The sequence below is a fragment of the Nothobranchius furzeri genome, chromosome 15 (assembly GCF_043380555.1).
Source record: "Nothobranchius furzeri strain GRZ-AD chromosome 15, NfurGRZ-RIMD1, whole genome shotgun sequence".
Taxonomy (NCBI): domain Eukaryota; kingdom Metazoa; phylum Chordata; class Actinopteri; order Cyprinodontiformes; family Nothobranchiidae; genus Nothobranchius; species Nothobranchius furzeri.
The window spans coordinates 56,060,753-56,086,946 of record NC_091755.1 but is presented as its reverse complement, the minus strand read 5'-3'; the positions used below and the strand labels follow the sequence as shown (position 1 = coordinate 56,086,946).

The window sequence follows — 26,194 nt, the reverse complement described above, 5'->3', positions numbered from 1 at the left end:
AGCAACAGTAAAGGTGCTATATAAATAAAGTTGACCTTGACCTTGACCTTGGAGAGGATTTAATGTTCGACATGGAAAATGAGATAAGTCTTCCTGCTATGGTGATTGTGTATTACCTTCACCACAGTGACCATGCCGTCATTGGTGACCGGATCAGTTCGGATGGTGAAGTGACCGGCCGGGTCGCCGCTGATGATCCGGTAGACGGCGTTCCAGTTAGGGGAGTGAGGCTGGTCCGCGTCTATAACCGTCAGGTTAGCCACCACAACATCCACTTGGTTCTCTGGGACCTCACCAGAAAACTGCACAAAGTGGGGTAAAACCAGAGATGTGCCTGTGAAAAGGCTTTATACTTTACCGAGCCTGAAGTCATTAAGAAAGAAACAGATGTCATTGGTGAATCATAAGCAACCAGTAAACAGCCTACACTACACATATGCAGGGGCTTTGTTTTAGTTCTGCATTGTTTGTACCTGATCCTTGATGAGCAATGACATTTCATTCCTTAGAAATTTAGAGTGGCCAGGAAAACATATGAAGAGAAAAACCAGTAGGAAGGCTAAAAGCAGCTTTTTGAGTGTATCCGAGTAGTTCTGATTCATCCCTGTGCTTTGGAAACATGTGCTTTGTTCTGATAAGCCCGATGAGGCGGTGTCTGTCATGTGTCGGTTATGGTGAGGATTGCTGTTTGTCTGCACAGGCTCAGCGGATAATTGACACTGACTCCAAACAGCAACCATGTAAAACACAAGCTGACCCCAGCCCCACCTACGTAAACAACATGATAAGTCCAGGGACATGAGGTTGTGACACAACTCATCTGGAGGCAACAGGCATACAACCCAGCATAGTTAACATATCCACTATGGGTACCAGGCCTGGATGAGCCACTGAGCCTCTTATGTGGGTGTACGATATCAAAGAGCAAAGCCACAGACCAAACAATCCAACAGACCATAATTCCCTGCCTGGCAACCCTCACATAAACCAGCAAACAGCCGACAGCACCGGGCAGATTAGAGGGCTGCGTCAGCAGAGCTGTTCAGAGACTCAATGACATTCTTAAGACAACAGACAAGTCCGGGTGGTCTTGATGCACTGTCTGCTTTGGATAAGTAGGCAGGCTGTCGTATTTTATTGTTGTCCGTGGGAGTGTTTGTGTGTGTGCTCGTGTGTTTTGGCTCAGGGACTCCCCAACGCCAATCATTTAAAGAAAACTTCAGCGTGAGCTCTCAGGGTCCCTTAGGGAACTGCCTATCATCCTAATGACTAAGGCCAAATGGTAAATGGTAAATGGCCTGTATTTGATATAGCGCCTTCTAGAGTCCTGGAACCCCCCAAGGCGCTTTACAACACAATCAGTCATTCACCCATTCACACACACATTCACACACTGGTGGGGATGAGCTACAATGTAGCCACAGCTGCCCTGGGGCGCACTGACAGAGGCGAGGCTGCCGAGCACTGGCGCCACCAGTCCCTCCGACCACCACCAGCAGGCAACTTGGGTTAAGTGTCTTGCCCAAGGACACAACAACAGTGACAGACTGAGCGGGTCTCGAACCTGCAACCTTCCGATTGCGAGGCGAGCACTTAACTCCTGTGCCACCGTCGCCCCGCCAAGTGTTAACCAGTTAGGATGGAAGGCTTTGGAGACCCAACCACAGCTCTGATTATCAATACTTCTCCCGCAGATTTCTTGTTTCATTATCTCTTCGTTCAGAGAAGGAGATGGAGGGGTTGTCAGAGAACCTCTAAACCCACATTTCTCATCCATAAAAAAATGCTTCCTGTGTACCCTTGTTCTCCTTCAGTCACGGGTGAATACGTGCTTAGAATTTCAGACTTTTTCTGCGAGGCATTGTACAATCTTTTTTGTGTCGGCCACAAAATATCTGTTTTGAGGGAGAAATAGGGGTGCTGTTGACGAAGTGGCGACCTGACCAACCACAAGTTCTCCATCACTTTCAACAGATAGTTAAAAAACAGGGCAGGCCACCCTCTGTGATTCCGTCGGACAGCCCTTGTACTGATGTATAATTGCGTTGTAAGTCTTCGTACCGACATAGACAGAAATGTTTAAATTAGACTTTAGACTTTATGGTTTTATGGTAGTGACACTGATTGCCAATGAAAGTTGAATAACTGCTGAATTTCAAACTCTAACTGCAGCCATGAGATAAAATGTGTATTCGGAAATTTCTTTTAGGGTTGCCAGGCAGAACTGATTTAGAAAAAATAAGAAACAAACCACTTTTACACGAACTGACATGTGTTTAACAATGGTTTGGCAAATGGCCTGTATTTGTATAGAACTTCTTAAGGTTCTACAACCCCCCAAGGCGCTTCACCACAAAATCAGTCATTCACCCAATTTCCCCAATGATTGTAGCCACAGCTGCCCTGGGGCACACTGACAGATGTAAGGCCTGCCGAACACAGGTGCCACCGGTTCCTCCGACCACCCCAGCAGGCAAGGTGGGTTAAATGTCTTGCCCAAGGACATAACAGCAGCATTCTCTGGTGGGAGCTGGGATCGAACTTCCAACCTTCCGATTATTGGACAACCCACTCTACTGCCTGAGCTACTACTGTCACTTTATTAGAAGAGCATTCTATTTTGCTGTCATGGTTCTGGTAATACATTGCAGTCTGTGATAGTTTTAAAACATGATTAGTGGAAAACATCTCTAAAACCTTTGATGAGTCGTTTTTTTTTCTCTGATATCTGATATCTGATATCTTTTGCCAAGTGCTGGAATACAAGGAAAGTCTTTGATTGTGATTGGCAATGAGTACAGTTGGCTTTCTCTCCACGCTTGACACAACAAACCTTGCCAACACCCTCTATCTTGTGTCACTATGCTGGCATTGGGGCGAAGCTACAAGAGGCACAGGGAGGAAGAAGGGGAGCAGTGACAGGGGAACTTTATCATGTGAACTTTATGAGGATGATGCAGGCAGGAGGCCAAGACAACCTGTGCAGTCCATTCTTCAAAGCCATACCCAAATGGCTGGACTGTAGATCCTCACACCAAACTTTAATACCATATGAAAAACAATGTTTACATGTAGAGAGCTCATAAAAAAACAGAGATATCAATATTTTTTTTTCATTTCTTCTCTATATCATTGGCATAATGCAAGAGTCATCCAAAGTCACACACACACACACACACACACACACACACACACACACACACACACACACACACACACACACACACACACACACACGCGCGCCTTCTGCCGGGTTGAAAAATAGGCCAGCCTCTGATAGGCAGGATGAAATATTAATCATCAACATTAAAGACAAATTCCCCAAACTTTATATTTCTGGGACACATTGAAAGATCTATGGGGTTTATAGCTCAAACTAAATATTTGCATAATGGTCTGCAATCTCAACAAAATGGCTTTTATGTTATCTCCCCTCGAAAATGGATGATTTATGAAGGGAGTGGATAAAAGTGTGCTGCTCATCGTGAATCCAAACCCTCCACTAAAGTCTGACATCAATATCTGTGATAGTATTAACTTCCTGGTGTGACGCTGATGGAAATGCACTTAAAATAGGTAGAATCCAGTTAGAGAATATCAATCTGTTATTGCCAGCTATCATTAATATCAGTTGGGGTTCTTAATGCTTAAAAGGGGAGGGGTGGTGGTGCAGAGTCAGGGAGAACTACTGATTTACAACAAGCCATGTCTCCACTTTATCACTGCTACTGTAGGATATGGCTCTTGGTTTTAAATGTTCCTTCATCTTTTCCTGTCTCCCCATCATTCCCTCACCGCATATTTTTTCTAACTAGAGTTCAGATGCTGGTCTACACATCAATTCTTGCTTTGTTCTTGTTTTCTCTCCACATCTTCTGCACGTTTGATGCAGACTTTCTTGCCTTTGTGTTGTTTAGGAAATCTCTGATGAGCTCTATGGCTAACACATGCTTACAGTGTCAAGTTCTGAGAAACCCCCTCATGTGTCCCCCTGTGTTCCCCATCCCTCTAGGTTTTCTCCTTAGGTGTTCCCCTTAGGTTTCTGTGTACCTGTGGTCCCCAGCCCTCTCCAGGTTCTCCCTAGGTTTCCCTCACGTTTCCCTTAGTCACCCCACTTATCATTAGGTTTCCTTCATGTTTGGATCATTTAGTCAGTATCTCCATTTGGTTCATTTTTGCTTCCTTCCCCAGTTAGGTCTGGTTTCCTCCCCTGCTCCGTTCTGCTATTAGTCTCACCTGTGTCCAATTCCCTTAATCACCCCTGTGTATACAACCCTGTCTGCGTCTCAGTGTGTTGTCGGTCCGTTGTTGTGTCAGCGTTGTCTCGTTCCCCGCTCTAGGTCTCCAGGTATTTGGCTTCCACTTGGTCTCTAGGTTTGTGCTCTTTAAGTGAGCTTTTGTCTCCAGGATTTTTGGACATTGGTTTTTTTGGCTTCCTGCCCTCATTGGATTTATTTGGACATGTATTCCTAAATAAAGGATTTTACGTTTTTTTCTACCTGCTTTTGTCATTGTGGGGTTTTTTGCATCTTGGGTCCTAACCTCCTCCTGGCTCACAACGTGACATACAGCCAATGCTAACTAATCATCAAAAGGGTCTTGGTAGCCCCCAGGGCGAATGCTGATGCTCATTACTTTACTACCAGCTGAAGAGGTTCAGCATACATGTCTTAGTCATAATGCTCCTGGAGTAGTTTTGTATAAGGACTCTGTCCTCCCAGGCTTGTCACTACTGAGAAAAGCATACAATGACTACAGGGAAATGATGGTCTTTTTGGAGGTTTATAAATGTTATAAATAGTTACAAACTTCCATGTTTTTGATAATTATTTGAATAAACTCTCCTTGGTGAAATTGAGTTTAACTACGATAGGACAGATGAATTAATTACTAGTCTGAGCAGCACAGAACAGAGTGAGTTGCTGCTGTCTTAAAATAGCTTCAAACTTCAAAAATGTGGTTCTTGCAAACTTGTTTTTCCACATGATTGTTCATTAAACAATGCTTGCATGGATCACAATATAATGTGGGAGTCCAATTGAGCATCTCTGCCTACAAATGGCTGTCCACCAACGTTCTCCATCGAACCTGGCAGAACTGGAGAGAATCTGCAAGGAGGAATGGCAGAGGATCCATATCCAGGTGTAAAAAAACTTTTTGCATCTTTACCAAGAAGACTCATGACCGTATTAGCTCAAATGGGTGCTTCTGCTAAATAAGGGGTACCCAATTCTGGTCCTGGGGGGCCAAGGTACTTTATTTAGTGGTTGAATCCCCTTTGCAGCAGCTCGTCTAGCTCTGCAGAAGCCTGTTAATCACCTGAGGATTGAAATCAGATGTGTAGAAGCAAGGTTCAAACTAAAACCTGTTGGATACCAGCCCTCCAGTACTAAATACTGAGTAAAGGGTCTAAATACATAGGACCATGTGATCTTTCAGTTAGTCTTTTTTTATAACTGCAGAAATCTCTAAAATTCTGCATGTTTCTGTCAACATGGTGACGTGTGTACATTAATGAGGAAAAAAACTGAATTTAATTGAATTTAGCAAATGGCTGCAACGTAACAAAACAGTAAAACATTGACGGTGTTCTGAATAATTTCCATTCCCACTGTAAAGCATGGATGTTGATAGTAACTCTGTAAAGCTCATTAGCCCGATGGAGGGCTCTGGACGAAGTCAGAACTAATGAACTATTTTTGCATTGGCTTTGGCTTTATGAGTATGCAGATCTACTTTTCATCAATACACCATTTCTCTGCCAACTATTTTGTAGTACAGGAATATTTCAGCAGAAATATTAGGACTATCCTGCTGAGACTGATTCCAGGGCACAATGGTTGTGATGCATTTTGCTCATGATGGGAATATATTTTTATGTATGATGATTTCTACTTGTTAAACATATTGTACATAACTGTAGGACTGCATGATTGATGGTGGTGTAAATGTTTATAACATAACATTGGATAAACTACTGTGGACTTTAGGATGTTTGATCAGTTCTAAGATGGAAGGAATCCACTTTGACTTAAACACTAAATGTTAGCACGTCCATCTTGTGGGACATAAAGAAGCCAAGCTATCTAGAATATCCTAGGTGTTACTCACTCCTGGCTTAACAAGTAATATCAGCATTGTGTTTCTCAAGAAATAGCAGTTGGGAGATTTTAATTGAGCAATCACAATTTCAACTTTACACGGTTTAGGTGATGTAATCTAAACCGTTTTACTATTGAGTAACAGGATCCTCCTTTTATGTCTTATGCGCGACTGCGGCAGTTATCTGAAGATGTTACACAACGATGGCATCACAAGCAGACATGTTTTTATCACATCATTAGACATCCTGCCTCCAAGCAGATTTTCTCTCAGAATGATCAGTGATAAAGAAAACACTTTAAGTTTTTATTGGGAATTATTCATTTCTAAAATAATCTTTTGAAAAAAATAATAAAAAAAATTCAAACTTCTAAACGGCCAACTCAGGTCATATGAAAGATCTTAAGGAGGAATGATATAAAAAGGACTTTTCTATTTTTATATTGATTTAATAAGCTACTGTATATGACATGCATTACATTAGACTTTTAATTTTTACTTTGCTCCCAGTAATGACCTACTGTAATGTAATCATCATTCTACAGTAAATATCCCTCTGATGGCAGCGATCATTAACCATTTGCTGGATTTAATATTCTTGCTGGTGAATGTCAATAATATGGATTAGTATTCCATGAGTGTTTGTGTATGTGTGTGTGAGTGTGTGTTTAAAATATTCTCTGTCATTGTTCTTTAGTAAAGCTTGTCTTACACAATAACATTCAGTAAAACCTAAATGTGTTGTAGTCAGTTGGCTTTGCCTCTTTGTAAAGTGCCCTGGGATGACTTTTATTTTGAAATGTTGGGACACCAATAACCCTGGGCTGAAACAGAATTTAATTTTACTGTTTTTCATTTTCCTGCTGCCTCTCTCTGCTTTCCTCCTTTCATTTTTTCTCTTTAGATATATTTCTCATATATTTTTCTTCTAGCATTCTAGTCATTTTCTTCCTCTTCAACTCTGAATGCAATTCTTCTTCATTCTGAATCGTTATCTTCTTCACACCCCCACATTTGTAATAACTTACAGTTCTGGAGGTCAGCATGGGAGGGTTGTCATTGATGTCCGTGACTGTGATGATAGCAGTGGCTGTGTTGGAAAGGCCAAAGCTTAGGTTGCCCTCCATGTCCGTGGCTTGCACAATGATGGTATACTGAGACACTTTCTGAAAAAAGCAGGAACAGAAAGAAAACAGTATGCAGTTATTCATCTGCAAAAAGCTCTCTCTTCCACGAGCCGACAGCAGCAGCCACAGCCTGTGACTCCTGGGGGAAACAAAGCTGAGCCTGTGTTCTGTTCTGCAGTCGCTGTCCATGGTCTTGTTTGAAACACAGAATCACAAGGGTGAAGTCTTTCATTTGACAGAGCTGAAACCTCCTCAGTGGAACCTGGCCAGACATCATAACACCATCCAGTCTGGACTGTGAAGCCTCCCCACACGGCATTCCATCAAAGCCATCAAACACTCTGCTTATTCAGTAGCAGTGATGGACAGATGTGAAGACAATGATCCAACTGACAGAGATTAACAGACTATCTGTGAAGCAGTAATATGAGGGAATAATAAATGCAATTTCCTCTTTTGAAATGACACTGTGCCACTTCAATGGAACCTGAAAATGATTCTTGTATTTGTATTTCTAGACTTGGAGGCATTTTTAGAGTGCTTTTCAAACCATGTGGCTCTTTTTACTTCCTTTTTCTATCTCCTTCTCTGTCCCAGGGTGCAGCTAATGGGCTGCAGTAAGGATGGAGCCTGGGAGCTGACTGCCTGGATAATATGTCTTGTCACTGAGATTCCCAATTACATTCCCACTGTCTCTCTCTCACCTGCTAATTACCGAGTAAATATCCCAATTAGGCCAGGATGCCACATCAGGAGGATTAGACAGCTCCTCGCTGTCCTTCTCATCTTGATGCTAAATGAGATGCTGAACTCCAACCTTGCACACACTCATTAACACACACACACGCCTCCACAAACACACATGGCCATGCAGTGACAACTCTCATTCTACATATCTTGTACTTGTCTGCCTGTCCCATCAGCCTGTGAACAGCGTTTATACAACACTCTCGCTAATTGGACAACAAAGTAATTATGCAGGGCTCCTCTGAAAACTCTCAGCACTGCAACAGCACTACGGCATCGAGAATTTCCTCTGGGAATGAGGTCTGCAACTGTCAACAAGTCCACTGCAGACCAGTGGAAATCTTTAGAGGAGAATCAATGAGGGTCTTACAAAGTAGAGAAAGAGGATGTCTTAAAAACTAAGAACAGAGTATGGGATAATGATCAGTGCTAATTTCAGGAGGATACAATGAATAAATTAAAAAAATTATCTTTTTGTTGTATTTTGTGACCTGTAAGGTCTTTTAGACCTCAGACTGCAAAAAGCTCACATTATGACTGAAATACATAAAAGCTTTAATGTTATTTTAAAACAGTTACAATAAGATGGCATTTGTCACATTAAAGAAGGTTGCTCAATAAAAAATAAAAACTTTTTAAAGCAACACAAAATTAAAGGCATACTATGCAACTTTTTCATGTTTTTAAGTCATTTTCTTGAGCCAGTGTGTGCTAAAATTACCCTTTACAGGGTTGAGGAAATGCCAGTCAGACCACACTGCCCCCCTGTGGCCAGAATACCACACTTGCAACTTCAGAGTATCTGGACTGCTCCCTGTTGGACTTAGTGAAATGGAGCTGAGATGTCATTGCAGTCTGCTTGCAGCACATGATTCCTGTGTGTTTTGGATCGTGAACACAGCTGATTTGTTTGATTTAGTGATGAATCACTACTCTAATAACTAATGAAAGCTGAGGATGCATTTCAACTGTTTCACTTTTGCTTTGACCACAGATAATTAATAATGGACACAAAGGGGTGCTAAAAGCAAGCAAAACTGCTTAGTATCCATCCAAAGGAAAATATGCAGTACTTGTACAATGTTACTTTTTTAGGTAAAAAAATAATCTGAAAAACCAAACAGAAAAGAGAAATGTCTGAACTCGATGAAACATCTTCATATATCTTGTGGTATTAGACTCTGAGGCAAAGACTGACAGTTACATGCCGACTGTAAGTCCTTTCATAAGTCAACACAACGCACTGAGTGCTCTGGCACGTCTTAATCATAGCAGCACTTAAGGGCGTTAAACTGTGCCATCATAGTCCTAAATCCTTTACTTGATCAATACCTTTCAGTCACAACTGCTTGTTACCAACCAGTTTCTGAGGCACGCAGCAGTCAAAGTTCAACAGCGTTATGCCATTTGGACTTCATGATTTGTGCCGTAGAAACTCTTGAATTTGTCCCTCTTTGGCCCACTTAAGCTCAATAATAGCAATTACAGCAAACATCTTACAAGATCTAGGGGTCTGAAGATGCTCTGATCTAGCTGATATTGTCAGAGGGTCAAAAAGTTACAGAAGCAGGCTTTTAGCCTTGCTTTCCCCTTTCCTCTAAGACTACTCAGCCACATTTATCCTTACTCGATAATAGTAGGAAAAAAAGTAGCTGTTCATATAGTCATTTGACAAGACTCCAATAATCACTAACTTCTATGGCCTACTTTGGCCTTAGAATAAAAAAGAATTGAACCTAGCATGCTCATCTCTATACCAATTTAGAGACGCTCTGTTTGGGCAACTTTCTCCTCAGCTGGGGTAATTGTTGCCTGTAGCTTTCTCCAGAGCTTGTTCCAGATAACAGGAAGTGGAAACATTATGTGATTACAATATGAGAAAAAAGACGTGTTCCAAAAATGTCCTGAAGAAAAAAAGAAAAAAAGAGACTAACCTGGACATTCACGTGATGAAATGATAGATGCAAGAGAAGAAATTATATCAGTTTGAGTCCTTTGAAGTAAAAAATGAGTCTAGCAGGATTTTAATTCTATATTTTAGGGTGACTGTCTGGATTTGCACTGTGCAGATAAAACAGAATAAAAATAAATGGAGAATTTTTTAGTCCACGCTGCCCTCATACCTACCCTTCGCTTCTGGCACATTGGTGTCTCATCCTCTCTGTCTCTATCACCCTATTTCTTCAGCCCAATTCACACTCCCTTCTTTTCTCATCATGGTAATTCCCATTCATTCAGCTCTGTTTTTGTTCTCACACTTCCCCTCAGTTTGCCATTTTCACTCCACAGCTTGCATTTTATTGAGCTCAGATGTGATTATTTGGGCTTTTGTGTTTGTCTGACAGGTGCCAAGGGCATTCTATCTCCCAAAATTTCCATCCCTCTTCACACACACACACACATGCATGCACGCACACACACACACACACACACACACACACACACACACACACACACACACACACACACACACACACACACACACACACACACACACACACACACACACACACACACACACACACACACACACACACACACACAGGCAAGCAGAGCACAACGTGAACATCCCACTGCAGCATGATGTGTTGTTAATAGGTCTGTCACTAGTGACAGTTCAGGAGGATGAATCAGTTGCGCAGATTTCTTTTTGCACACTTGTCACTGGCACATCCATGTTGCAAGAATAAACACATTTGGATCTTGTCACAACTTTAAAAGCTCTATAAACAAGGTGACTGAAGACAATTCACTGTAATAAAAAAAAAAACAACAGAAAAGAGGGGAGAGAGTTTATATGTGTGTGTGTGGTGGGGGCTGAACACATGTGCATTCCATTTTTTGGCTCTTTTTAAACACAGATAAGGTTTTTCTTTACCTTGCTGACTTTTCGTTTACGGCTGCAAACATCCTCAGAGCTGACGCTGATGGTGGCGTCACTTCCTACTCCGTTTATCCGCGGGCAGCAGAGGACGTTGTCGCCCTCTGCTACCCGCTCTCCCCTCTCCGATGATGCAGTCCCATACGCGATCCAATGTGTAAACTCCATCGTCTCTGTTCATGGTCTCACATCCACATCTCCTTATCTCTATAGCTTCTTTTATCCATCTTTTGTATTTCTGTTTTTCGGTGTTTATGATCCTTGTGTTGTCACAGTCCATTACATGGTTTTCTCTTGTGCAGTGATCTGTTACGGCCGATTTCTTTGTTGCACTTTCTGCTTCTTGTTTTGCTGCTCTTGTGTGTCTTCAACTTGTTTCTTTCTCACACTCCTTTCTATGTTCTATTGTTCATGTGTTGAGTTGGCGTCCGGTTCCTCCTATCTAAGTTTTACTGAAGAGTTTGCATGGGATTTCGTAAACGACTCTACATTTATGCCCAGCTGGTATCTTGTCTTTTGGGTGCACTAGTCTGTTTCGAAGATGGGCAGCAGAGGGCGACAATGTCCTCTGCTGCCCGTGGATAAATGGAGTAGGAAGTGACGCCACCATCAGCGTCAGCTCCGAAGATGTTTGCAGCCGTAAACGAAACATCAGCAAGGTAAAGAAAAACCTTATATGTGTTTAAAAAAATAACCAAAAATGGAATTTAAAGACAAACACAGCAAGAACGTACAAAAGAGATTTAAAAGCAGCATCTCAAAGTGTCACCGGAGTAAACAATGATATTAGGAATTGCGCTCCATGAAGGAAAATAACATTGTCCACTCAGACGCTGAGCATGCCAGAGGGGTTCACAGGTTTTAAAGCATCTGCTTATTTATTGTCACATTATTTTTGTGAAGTGCAAAACATGAAGGACCAACCTCTCTGTCAAGTCCAGGTGCTACTGTCACAATATCCCCCGTCTCACTGTTGATGGTGAACATGTTGGGAATAGAGCTGTGTGGTGTCTGGGGCAGGATCCGATAGCGGACCATTCCATTAGCTGTGGTGTTGTCATCCGCATCAAATGCTGACAGATGCATCACGTAAGTTCCTGAGAAAGACATACATTTGATAAAAAAAGGGCCAGATGCACATTTAGCCTGTTAACATTATTTCTATAATATTTTTTGCTTCCATCCTTTCTTATTTGCTGCTTTGGATTATCTTGCTAATATGTGAGCTACTGATAGCTGTCACTGGTTATTATGTAATGGAAATACAGCTTGCAAAGAAACTTCATGTTTCATCAGACGAAAAATAGGGTTAAATATTTCAATTGCTTGGCAAAAAGTGGTAATGTGGAAGCTCTAGTAAAGAAAAAAACTGTTGTTTAAATGCTGGAACATAACGTACACAAACACACACAATTAGCAACGACAACTGAAAATAACTGAACTGACAGAAGCTTTGTTTTGTAGCTGCTAACAGTTGTCAAAAACTAAACGAGCATTCGAAAACACATCACATCTCGAACTGTATTCATCTGGAGATGGAAACTAAAAACAATGCTGTGGCAGGCCGCTCCAGTTTACTGAAGCTTATTGCAGCAACTCACGATGGTACTAAATGGTTTGCATTTCCCCTACCTGTTTGTACGCTAGCCTGACAATGTTGGGGCATGTTTGATGGATGGTGTAGTGGAGAAGGTCAGATCCTGACCGGTGCATCACTAAGCTCCTGTATATACTGAGGTGTGGCCTGAACATGATGTCCAAGAGATGGTCTATTTGATTTAGGTCAGGTGATCATGAAGGTCCTTTCAATAGGCCTGATTTTACTGGTCCTTTTGGGGCATGAGCGTGTCACCCTTTCACCAGGCTGGCCAAAAAGGACAATTTTCCAGGCCATTTCAGGAGCACCTGTATGTACTCCGACAGCCTTGGTAGAGTTGTTGAGCAGGATTTGTGGTTAACTCATGCTGACTGGTTGTAACTCAGTAGGAAACTATATCAGCAGGGGTCGCCATAATAAGTCATTTATGAAATTGGACGTAGCTGGTGAAGCAGAATTTAAGGAAATTTAAATAGGCATTCATGTTGCTTAAAATTGCCATTTCTAAACTACCAATGCTGAAAGATGTGGCAGAAATCCCCCCTCCACACCATAATTCACAGTGTTTTGTGGTCTTACAGAATGTTGTAAAAATGGCACTTCTTCCAGTCACAAAATGCTGCTGTTTACATCACACAGACAATGTCCCCATTGAATGGAACAAATTACTTTGTACTTTGGCAGAATAAAACATCTTTAATGACATTAATGTATGTGGATGTTTTTCTGGCGCTGTTCAGTGATGTCACCCACCGTGGCAATGTACTGACATCTAAGCAAAGTCCTAAAAGCACCAACTTTGTATCCTATAGTGGAGACAAAGCCATAGGTATCAAAGACCTCAGAGTGACTCTGCTCTCTTCTGTGAAAAGCACAGGGCACCAGTGCAAGTCCTGCCAGTTCTGGTGTTCTCTGGCAAACGCCAAAGGGTTACACAGAACTGGGCAATGAACAACGGGCTCAGGATGTCAGGCCTTCAGACCACCCTCATGAAATCTGTCTCTAATGATTTGGTCAGAAACATTCATGCCAGTAGCCCGATAGAGGTCACTTTGTGGGGCTCTGGTAATACTCACGCTGCTCCTTACAAAAAAAGAGCAGACTGCAGTCAGGCTGATGGCTTAGAGACCTTCAGCAGCTCTGTCCATCTCAGAAAAACCTACAGTAAACTTTTGGGCATGGACACATATGGATGTGCTACTCTGGTGGAGTAGAACTGCTTGTGTCACCTCTGCAAGATCCAGATATTGCCTCATGCTACTAGTATTGACACGATTCTTAACCATAATCCTTCACCTCAACCCTTGTGAGATGCAAAACTCTTGGGATTTTATAAAGTACTAAGAAGTGCTTCTATATATCTCTGAGAAGTACATACTCAGTAGACTTTTCAGTAATCCTGATTTAATGAAAATTGCCAAGGTGGTTCCATTATTTAAGAGCGGTGATAAACAGAGTTTCACTAATTACAGGCCAGTGTCACTGCTTCCACTGTTTTCCAAAATATTAGAAAAAGTGTTTGCATTAAGGTTGGACAAATTCATTGACAAAAATTCAATTTTAAATCATGAACAGTATGGCTTTAGGACAAAACATTCAACAGCAATGGCAGTTATGGATTTAGTAGATAAAATTTCATCAGCAATTGACAATAAAAACTATTTCATTAGTGTTTTTATTGACTTAAAAAAGGCATTTGATGTCATTAATCATTCAAGGTTACTTCTTAAATTACACCGGTATGGAATAAGAGGGGTGGCGGATCAATGGGTTAATAGTTATTTACGCAATAGAAAACAGTTTGTTCAAATAAATAATGCTAACTCTGAATTAAAAGATATTTATTATGGTGTGCCACAAGGGTCAGTCCTCGGACCTAAACTGTTCATATTGTTTATTAATGACCTGGTAAATGTATCTAATTTACTTGGCACAGTTTTATTTGCGGATGATACCACATTTGTTTTATTCAGGATTAAATGCACATGAAGTAACTCAAGTGATAAACAGTGAATTGATTAAAGTTAAAAAATGGTTTGATATAAATAGACTGTCAGTGAACCTGAAAAAAACAAACTTTATACTGTTTAATAATAGAAGAAGCTGCGATGTATCTTTAATGATAGATGGAATGGAAATTCAAAGAGTAAAAGAAACCAAATTTCTTGGAGTCATGTTCAATGAGAGTCTCATGTGGAAATCACATGTAGGTTATATAAAGGGGAAAATCGCCAAAGCCATAGGTGTATTATATAGAGTCAAGTTTCCACTAAATTTGTCGGGGTTGTTAACATTGTATCACTCACTGATTGAACCATATTTATTTTATTGTTTAGAAATTTGGGGAGCCACTTGCAAAACTTTTACGCAACCATTGTTCATTTTGCAAAAAAGAGCATTGACAATCATTAATAACAGTAAATATAGAGATCACACTAATCAATTATTCATTAGATACAAAATACTGAAATTTCCTGACTTGGTAGAGTGGAAAATATTGCAGATAATGTACAGAGCGAATACGAGTAATCTACTAACTAATATTCAGAAAATGTTTCATAAGAGAGTAAGTGGGTACATGTTAAAAGGAACTGATGTCTTTAAGAAACCTAGATTCAGAACCAAAGTGAGGGAATGTAACAATTCTGTAAATGGTGTAAGATTGAGGAATGCCATTAACAGGGAATTTAAAGAATCAACTACACTTGCTATATTAAAAAAATGTATAAAATCTAATGTATTTAGTAATTATGAAAAGGTGAATAATAATGTCAAAGATTAGACATGAAAATATTAGAAAGTGACTGAGGTTATATTTTGTTTGTTTGGCGGATACTTTTATTTCGTAAAAAGGGGCAGAAATCATAAGATTTTTTCTTCTATCTGCTCCTTTTCATTCAAATGTTTTTTTTCAATATGTTAATGTATCCTGTACTTGTTTGTGTTTATTTTATACATTGTGAATGAAATAAAAGATAAAAAAGTAGTTTTATATTAAAACACAAGTTTTGCACACAGAAAAACTTACAGACTCCATAAAATCTTTTTATTTCAATATGTAGGTTGTTCTGCTTAACCTACCATCTAGTAAACACATTGAAACGATTCTAAAGTGACCATAATTTCATACGCATGTGACAACTTAATCATAAACAGGAACATTAATTGCATGCTCCATTATTGACTGATAAACTTGTCACCCTTCTTAGTTGTTAAACTCACAACAGCTTTGCCATTTACAGACTACTTTTGTCCTGACAGGCACTTATATAAAGACAGCAGACCAGTGATTGACAGGTGACTTAAACCGAGTAAGAAACATGAATGTATGCAACACAGGAAGCTATGAACAGGTCTGAAGTGTATGCCTTTAAATAATCAGTCAAAGTCAGACAGAAAACTGCTGCAGAGAACAATTTTTATATAGAAGAGATAGGACTGTCAGTCAGTGCTTGAAACACACAGCAATAGCTAGAAGTTTTATTTAAAAAAGTGTTTATGCTCTTCATTTGAGCTAATGTAATGTAAAAGGGATACCTCTCTGATGTTTTTCACTCTTGATGTCTGATGATTAAATGGGATTCTAATGATAATGGAACCAGAGTTAACAGCCAACCAGTGGCAGCTCGTCCATAGGGGGTGCAAGGGTGCTGCCCCACCAGTCTCACAGGAAGAGAAATAAGAAGATTGTAATCACAAAATATATATAATATATAAAAAGACATGATCATTTAACTAAACCATCATACAGACTATAAGTGCTGTGTTTATTCTGCATTTAGGAGTAGTTAAATGTTCTCTCACACTTCTACCACAACCAAACCGCCTTGTGATGTATTTCCTGTTCAGGCACAACAACCTTTACCATAGACCAATGCCATAACTGGCACATGTGTGCTGGATCACCTTCCCATAGGAGAGCCTTTGCTAGCAGAGGTTTGCTCATTACTCATCATTTTCTATGGAGAACCAGAAAAATGATGGCATGTGGCATCGGAGACTTGTAAACACTCTCCAGCAAGTAAAAACAGCCAAAGCAGTCAGGAATCAGATCAGGACTTAGGATTAATTGTATCAAGTGGATTTATTTTACTATAACACTGATTATTATGACCATAAAACAGCAAAGGTAAGACTGAATTTATGTTTTTGACTTCATGAAATTAGCATTTCATTTAGCTGCTTATTGTCATTGAGTATTGTTGAGGAAGAAAAAATGGATTCTGTTGTTTAGATGAGCCTCTTTCCTTTAAGTACATGTGCAGTTTGCATATTTAGGTGAACATCAAACATGTTTCTGGAACAATTTTGTTGCTGGAAGTGCTCGTGGACCTGGTACCGGGTCCGCCAGGTTCAAGTTGTGTGACGCATAAGAATGGCAATTTGGTGCTCATAGTGGCAAGATGTGGTTAGTGCATCTAAAGAAATGCAAAAATGCATCCCACCAAAAAAAAAAAAAAATCACCAGCTGCCACTGCAACCCATATTTAATTCTTACCTTTTTACCAATATTGTTTTTATATCTTGTAATAATGAATTGAATAAGCAAGAACAAAAACAAATGTGTCAAAATGTGACTTTTCAGAATAACTTGTGTCAGTGTTGCCAGTGGAATTGCCTATTTGCACATCTTCATGTATGTTTGGCACTGAAAGGACGTAATTTTAATACACAGTAAAAACGAAGTTCACTCCTGCATAAATGAATGAGCACTCACTGATGGAGACACACTCCAGGACCATAGAGAACAAACTTGTTTGCTTTCTGGCTTCCACACACACAAAACTCTGTGGGATCTCTGCCAGTCACCCAATCTCTCCATCTCATTCTCTTTCCCCTCACTCTCATAGTTGATTCTAACTGCCAGAGATAGTGATATCATGCCAGTGACAGCCCCTATCCGAGGATAAGTGTAACCACAGCTCCCATTTCAAACTTCTCTACATTTCAAAGCAACATTTGTCAATGACTCGGCCAGAGGGAGCACTCTAAAGACCGCTCTGAGGGAGGCAAAAAAAAAAAAAATTAAAGCTGCCAGCAGCATCGTTAGGCCCTCGCAGCGAAGCTGCTCGCCCTCCGTTCACACCCCCTCCATTCCATCTCCAACGCTCTCCCAACCCATCACCCTTCAACCGGTGGCGCACGAGCGCCCATGCGCACCACACACCCCAACGTGCATTTAACTGTGATCACTGTGAGCTGTCACCTCATCCTGACTCAACCTATCCTCCTAGCCTGCCAACAGTCCCCACTAAAATGTTTTACATTATTAAAATATTCCAGCTTCAAAAGAAACTCTAACATAATTGGAACAAAATGGCAGACCTCCTGTGGGATATGGAGCATGGCTCCATGAGACTTCTTTGTAGGCCCAGGCACATTACATAAGTGTGCAAAATTTCACAATCCTCACTCAAAGCATGACTTGGGGCTGAGAGTTTTAATGGTCGTAGGGGGCGCTATTTCAGAAAAAAAGGTCATGCCCACCAGCTTATGACATCTATTTATATTGGGGGTCAGAATAGGATCACTCACCAGAAATCTTTTGGTGATATCGTGAGAACTGAGGAAATGAGAAGCAAACTTGGCGTGATGGCGAATTTTCCCATGCTCCCAGGGCCCTGCCCTTTTTTGAAACCTGGCAGTACTAGACACCAAGTAGCCCCAACTTATGTATTGGTATTTGGCAGAGATTGCTGTTGAATAGATGAAAGGAGTCCAATAGGGAGCTCTGAAAGTATAAGCATTGTGTGGTGACAGGTCGATGTTTGAGGCTTAGCCACGCCCACACCGTTAGTTTGTGAAAATCCGTAGGTTCAGTTTTCCCGCTTTGTCTTAAGAGTTTTCAGCAGAAGCATGAATGCGATGGGGGTAAGGGGCGCTGTGGAGTTGACGTATCTTTGAAGTGTGCAAAAATCACAAAATGGCGTACTTGGACCAAAATGGACGACTTCCTGTGGGATATGGAGCATGGCTCCAAGAGAGTTTTTTGTAGGTCCTAAGACATTACATAAGTATACAAATTTTCACAATCCTCAGTTAAAGCATAACTTGGGGCTGACATTTTTATTGGACCTAGGGGGGCGCTAGTGAAGAAACTAAGCCACACCCACCAGATTTTCAGGGTAATATTTATTGAGGTTTGGGTTTATCACAATCCTCAGTCAAAGCATGGCTTGGGGCTGGCACTTTTAAGGGTGCTAGGGGGCGCTATTTAAAAAAATTGTCCACGCCTACCAACTTTTGATTTCAAGTTTTATTGTGGATCATACTAGGATCACTCATCAGAAATTTCGTAGCGATAGCTTTAGAATTGACTAAATGAGAGGCAATCGTATGGCCATGGCGTTACGTCTGACTTCGCAGCGCCATCACAGCCGTGCTGTCTTTTGAAAGCTCCCGTAAAGTGAGGCCCAGCAACCCCAACTTGTCTTCAGTTATCTGCTACAAGTTTGTGGTGATTATACGAAATGGCGAATTTTGGGAAATTTCACAGTAAAATTTGACCCTTTTAGTCCTGAGGGGGCTTGTGTGACATCATCAATCAACCATTCATTTTTCTTCGGGGACCGATGAAGAATGTCCACAATTTTTTTAACTGGAATTATTGATTTATGAAATTATAGCCATTTGAATTTTTTTGGCGAGTGCTCGAACTTCGAGGCCCGGCCCTGCCCCTTCATTATTTAAAAAAAGTCAGTTTTATTTTCTCATTTAAATCATCCATCCCTTCTGATCGATCGCACACTATATTTGAGACGATCGTGCGAAAAATGACCAAACTGTTCAACCAAATACAGACACTACAAACGACCAAAACAAGGTCAAGATCGCTACTTCAGTCCAAAATGGCCAACTTCCTGTTTGATTTTGGCCATGGGTGCAAGAGACTTTTCTGTGCGTATTATTGAGTTCTACAAGTGTACCAAATTTCATCAGTCTACTATTAAAAAAAGGTCAAAGCGGAGGAGTATTTTTAATTTTCAAGGGGGCGCTGTCGAGCTACTTTTTTTTAGCAACCTTCACATCGCCATTGAAATACGTACATTTCATGCACTTTCTATATCGGGCCAGAATTTGGTGAGTTTTTGGATATGATAAGACCCCCCAAAAAACCATTCAAAGATGTGGAAGAAAACAAACAAACAAACAAACAAAAAAAAAAAAAACAGAGCAGATCCAATAGGCCTTTGCAGCTTCGCTGCTCGGGCCTAATAAAAAATCCTGTTATGAGCAGAGGGAAGAAGAGCAAAGGAGAGTGGAGAGGACACACTGTTTGGTTTGATTCCAAATGGAGACGATCAGTTCGTCGCTCTGTACTGTTTTCTCTCCTCGTAAGGGCAAACGATACAAAGAAGGAGATGAAAATCACAATGTGTCACACATCACTGGGGTAATTTCATTAAGCTCCACTCATAGGGGGTTTAATGTGGACCCTTTGTGCAGGCATCCTAAGCTGTGCCTGATAGGATTACGTCCCCATAATGACTCTTTAATTTGCAAACTAATTCAAGTCTGTAATTGGCCTTCCTTTGAAATCACTGAAGCTCTAAACTCTAAAAAGTATCTTTTCTTATGATTATTGTTTAGCTTAATGTCATGCGTGCCACAAAGTCTCATCTGTGGGACAGGGCTGATGGTTGGGGTTACTGCAGCAAAAGAAGAAAGCGTACCTGAGATCACCTGTGGTGCTATAAACACTGGCTCACCAGGCTCACTCTCACAGAGTCTTACACACTGAGCTCATCTTTAATTCTTCCACTTTAAGGTTTCATATAAAATGACCCAGTGGGGCTACACTGTGGTCCATTTAATCCTTAGTCTCATTCCTAGCATGAGGACCATCTTTGGTTGGTAGCCATTGCTGTAATGACTAACTGAAAATAAATCAGCAGAGATATATTCATAATTTTCTCTTACCCTACAGACTGTTCCTAAACGTGTAACTATCAGATTTTCTGATTTTAGCATCCTTCGATTGTTTAGTCCTTCTGATAAACAATAAATGTTTACCTGGTCTGGAGCCTTCATCCACAGACCCGTTGTAGACCTGGTTTTTGAACTCGGGCCTGTTGTCATTCATGTCAATGACAAAGATGTGCAGATCGATGGGATTCTCTACCTGGTTGCCATTCATGTCCACAGCATGAGCTCGCAGCTGGGAGAAACAAACAGAGAAAATTAGTTTATGAGCGCAGTTGGATCGGGCTCCTAATAGGACAACCATTTTTACCCAAACAAACAAGAACATAAGGAGTAAACACAGGTGCAGAGACTATGCTGGTTGTTCATTGTGCAAGTCAAAGCAAGTCATCACAAACCAGGGGGTCAAAGTGGACACTGAACTTAAATTGAACACTTAGTGATTAAATCCAACTTTTTCCAGCAAAACCAACTTGGTACATAAAACCTTAAAAATGCGTCCGAGTAGCATTTTGGAATACTAATCCATGCCTTTGTCCCCACTTGGCTGGATTACTGTAATACACTTTATATAGTGGTCAGAGCTTCTTCCCATCCCATCTTCTGGGGTTGCAAAATGCTACAGCATGTCTTTCACCTGGCACAGGTAAATATGAGCACATTATCCCCATTTCAGCCTCACTCCACTGGTTATTCATTCATCTAAAAGTTCTATCATTTCCATTTAAAGCCCTCCATGGCCTCGTCATATCCTACCTCTCAGAGCCGCTACAGCCTTAAATTCCCTTCCCGGTCTCAGGTCAGCAGATCAGCTGCTCCTGAGGATTCTGAGCACCAAGTGTAAGCTAAGATGAGATCATACTGTGCTGAAATGGCTCTTAAAACGTCTATGGTCTATTTTCATACATAATTACCAATCCTATTACTAATAAATACTTGTTTTTTCAGAATGCACAGCTTGGTGTTTCACATGTACAAACACATTTGTAATTTTTCTTTTAAGTTTGCTCTAGAAAAAGATAATATAAAACAAACAGAAGATGCATTAAACTATAGATGGAACTAAATTTTAACACAAAATACTGTAAACAAAATCAATGGTTTGTTTAAAGTGACCGTGTGTAGTTTCTCTGGCGATAAGGGGTAGTACATACCTAAATCACTGCAAGCAAGCATTATTTTAGTGTTCAAAAAGACCTTACCAACAGATGGCCATTATCGTCAAAAAACCCTGGGAGTGCAACCTCCAGTAAAATAACAAAACCATGAGATTCCCTTTCATCACTGGCAAAGAGTGAAGAGGTAAATGTGTAAACAACAATGTTTATTAATGGGAAAAGTTTTGTAACCATTTGTTACAAATCATTAAATGCCTTTTGTCCTCACAGACTACTGTAGAAGGAAACACGACATCCAATATGGCATCGCCAAATCTGAAACTTCTGACTCGATCAGAAACTGCCAATATTTTTCAACAACTGGGCATCGTTTAAGTCATTTACTAGCTCCTTCACACCTTTCTGACTGTATGTCAGCTGTTAAGTTACTATTTTCATCAACTTGATGTATTCATATGAGAAACACCTGGTTATTATGAAGTAGCTCGGCAACAATTCTGACTTGTTGAGAAAGACAACATCAGGTGGCACTTGGGGCACCAGCAGCAGTACCTCTGGTCCCTGTGATTTTTACTGCTCTGTTGCTGTAATTTGGTGGTTTTTGTAACATTTATACAACCGCTTGTTAAATATTAACATCAGTGTTATGTTACTTGATGTATTTTTTGATGTATAATTCAATATTCATCTTCCATCAGGCTGCAGATTTCCAGAATTCTCCACTGACACAACAAAGAAACACACACACACACACACACACACACACACACACACACACACACACACACACACACACACACACACACACACACACACACACACACACAGACAGATCATGTATGCAGCCATAGAAACACTATTTGGTACATGTGTGAATGCGTTCTTGTACTTACTACATCCTGAGGACCATCATAAGGTTTTAACCAACAGAGTGAGGACACTTTTCAAAGTGAGGACATTTTTTGTGGTCCTCACTTTTTTAGATGCTTACCAGTTGGTTTTAGAGGTATAGTTTGAATTAAGATTTAGTTAAGGTTAGGTATAGGAATAGACCAGCATTGGTTATGGTATGGGTTATGCATAATACAGTCACAAAAATGAATAGAAGTTAATGGAGGGTCCTCACTAGGATAGAAAGGTGTGTGTGTGTGTGTGTGTGTGTGTGTGTGTGTGTGTGTGTGTGTGTGTGTGTGTGTGTGTGTGTGTGTGTGTGGGTGTGTGTGTGGGTGTGTGTGTGTGTGTGTGTGTGTGTGTGTGTGTGTGTGTGTGCTCTGTCTCAATCCCCAGAGAGTTGTGGCAGATGGCTGAGCCAGGAACCTCTGGAGGTTTCTTCCTGTTAAATGGAAGTTTTCATCTCTACTGTCACTACATGATTGCTTAGTATGAGGATTGCTGTAAAGATTCTGACTCTAGTCAGTGACTAGATGTAACCTGCTGGGTTTCTTATATAGGAAACTTTTTACTGATTGGCTTAACAAAGTGAACTCTATGGGAATGTTTACTTTCTGATTTGGGATTACATAAATAAACTGAATTTAATTGAATTTACAGTTGGATGTTTTTGATTGCTATGCAAACCAAAAATGTATTATTTAATGAAGGGCCTAAGCCTAACCATCGCTCAGTTAAATAGTTAGGTGTCTATTTCAGGATCATTGTGTTGGATTCCTCACCAGCATTGAGTCTAATTTTGTTTTAAACAGAACACTGAAAGCACTGCACTTCCCTTTGACTCCACAAACATGGTCCAACCATCTAAAACTGGACTCATCTGTGCTCACATCGATCAAATCACCAGCTAGGATCACTCACATAGTTCGTACTCAGATTTTTTTTTGTCAGTTCAGGTGTTAAATGCTTCTTTACAGTTTTTAAAACCACAACATTTAAAACTACCAGAGGTTTGGTTTATTCTTTCCACAAATAAGGGTCAAACTTAAAGAAAAGTAATGTTTTAAAATCAAATGTGCTTGGATTCACTTCTCCTTGCTTGGAAAGGTTTGGATCCCGCAACATAACTTATTCAGTGGAATTTCTGTCAGCTTGAAGCGCTGGGGATGTTTACCTACATCATAAAAGTTTAAAAGAAAACAACACAAAAGTACCATATACATCCCGGTCATATAACTGGTAAATATGTATTTAATAATGAAAAAAAAAATCTATTTTGCAATAAATGTCAGGCCAAGGGCTCCTCAGAGTTTGATACCAAGGTTGAAAACTTAAAACATGTATGGATATGTAAATACGACAATGTATGTGCATCAAAGCCGCTCGTTATTCTCTTTTCATTTCCCCCACAGAAAATATAAAAAAATCTGAAACTTCTGAGTCGATCAGAAATAGTTTGAAATTACTGCTTTAGGTTGTTTTAGTGGCACTGGCAGGAATTGGCTCCCACAGATTCCAGGTGTCTAAACTGGCCTTCTGATCATTTTTGTGTTTACACACAACTGAAGGTTTCTGATCAACTTTTTAGATTTTACAATAGGTTCACTTCTCACACCAACGTTAGAGCTGGCTAAACTCCAAGTGATCACAATTTTGACAGAGCTTGATATTTTTTTCCTCAAAATTAGAGGTGAGGATAATTTGATCTCCTAAAAAAAGGTTAAAAAAAACGTTTTGGGGACAACCTCAAGTTTTATCCACACTAATTGCTTGAGGCTAATTTTCTACAGACAGTTCCCATATGGGTGCATGGTTACCATGGCGACTTCCATGAGTTACTGGCTGCACCTATAAAATTTCTCCTTATCCTTGGTCACTTTATACCTTTTATACAGTTTACACAACAAATGATGGATCATTTTTTATTGTGTGGAACATGAAAACAGAACAATGCAGCTCTAGAGATAAGTGTTGGATTCTAGATTGTAGCTCCTTCGGCAGCCTTTTCCCAGAAATGTTCTAATTACTGTAATTGAACACTAATTGGATATATCACCTGGCTGCTGCAGAACCACATGCACCAGACGGATATAAAAAGCCTCCTGGTTAGATTTGGAACAGAGCACAATAAGTGACACCCTCAAATCAGTGCTGAAGATGGTCTCCACTGGTGCTCATCCTCCCCTCTCCACTCTGCCTCTCCTCACAAAAGGTTGCCATTGCAACACCCTGAGGTGATTATTTAACTTTATTCTTTCCTCCGCATTGTCTGATCTCTCCTGCACTCAATATCCATACTAAAGGAGCTAGAGCCTTCATCTTAACCCTCCGGTTGTCCTCCATCCCTCATGAACCCACACCCTCATTTAATAACAACAGGAGTCAAAGATTACCAGCATGTTTAAGGAAGGCAAAATGTTTTTCCTGAGTCAACAAGAAAGCTATTATCTCAAAAGGCAGAGGAAAGAAAAAATAGACTATACCAAGCAACACCACTATGTAGATAACAGCAGACTTAGATGTTCCTTTTCTTTCTACGTTTGAAAAATGCGTCTTGTTTCTTGGCTGGTTGTGAATAGCAGGGTGCTCATTTGTTCTGTCCTTGCATTAAAAATGGAGTTAAAAAAGCAAAAGATAGAAAAGAGAAACATTGTTTGGCTGTAGTTTGCTGGAGACAAATTTTCTTAAGACAATTTTCCCTTTGTGTTCCACACTTGTTTCCATCACAACAAACTCATCGAAAACCACACCTTTCTAACAAATCACTGCTTGCAGTTCTTTAAATCTGGAAGATAGACTAATCAGGACAGGACTCTGGCAGCGAAAAACAATAAAAAATAAAGATAATGGTACAAATAGAAACAGAGAATGCTAGACATAACACGTTAGAACGTTTACCTGCACTGAGAAGTTTATGTTGTTGCTATAGTTTTTTTTTCTTTGTAAAAAAAATAAAATCACCCAAAATTGCTTTAAGTAAAAGCAATAAACTACAGTAAAATGGTCATTTGATAAATTTATCACTCCAGTCAGATGTGCTGACTTACCTGTGGGTTCAGAGGGGTAACCTGGATAGTTCAACAGAGTTTAAAGTGACAGACTCACATGGTAGGACGATCTATGTTCACGATCCAGAGGTTTGGTGACAAACATCTTTCCAAGCACGGGGTCGATGCTGAACACCTCGTTGGGTGGTTGATCCGCTCCAACCCCAGTGATGCTGTATCGGACGGAGATGTCCTTGTCTTGGTCTGAACGAATCTGCATTCAAAACAAGAGCAAACATCAAATCACTGGAACAGTTTTTTTGATTCTCTTTATTTCTCCACACATTTTAAAGATGTGGTTCACACATTTATTCAGTACATTTGCAGTGTAAATCAATGCCTTATGAGTCATAAAATAATTAAAAAGCTATTATTAAGCTCCTGTTCTGAGATGCAGAAGTTTGCTGGTGCAGAGGTGGACTGAAAACAGCAGGATTACTCCTTATTGTTAATGGTATACACACACCTTGCTTCTGATTGGCTAACAGAACGTGCTCAGCTTTGTTGCAAAGTCACTATCACCAACACATTCTCCTCTCTCACTCTCCTTGCTCCTCCTGTGGGAGGGTGCGAGCCAAGATAGGCAAGGCCAGGAATGCAAATTCACAGTGTGACATACATATGCGAGGATTTTCTAATCTAGCATTTTACCGTCTACTTCCTATCAGGAGCTAATGCACGGGAGACTATTTTCATGTTCAGCCTGCATGACAAACGCTAAGTGACCGATTATAATAAGAAATAATCAATAGAAATATATT

General features: G+C 40.3%; 1 protein-coding gene across 2 annotated transcripts in view; it reads right to left on the bottom strand.

Annotated features, from left to right (window-relative positions):
• The window catches only part of LOC107391180 (cadherin-4), a 345,981-nt gene that overhangs the window by 36,211 nt on the left and 283,576 nt on the right, over window positions 1-26,194 (bottom strand). For both annotated transcript variants that reach the window (XM_054746084.2, XM_070545026.1), the window contains 5 exons: window positions 25,492-25,647; window positions 20,468-20,612; window positions 11,782-11,954; window positions 7,131-7,268; window positions 117-302 (listed from right to left, as the gene is read on the bottom strand). In XM_054746084.2, the coding sequence (XP_054602059.2) occupies window positions 117-302; window positions 7,131-7,268; window positions 11,782-11,954; window positions 20,468-20,612; window positions 25,492-25,647 (798 nt within the window). The remainder of the gene's footprint in view (window positions 1-116; window positions 303-7,130; window positions 7,269-11,781; window positions 11,955-20,467; window positions 20,613-25,491; window positions 25,648-26,194) is intronic.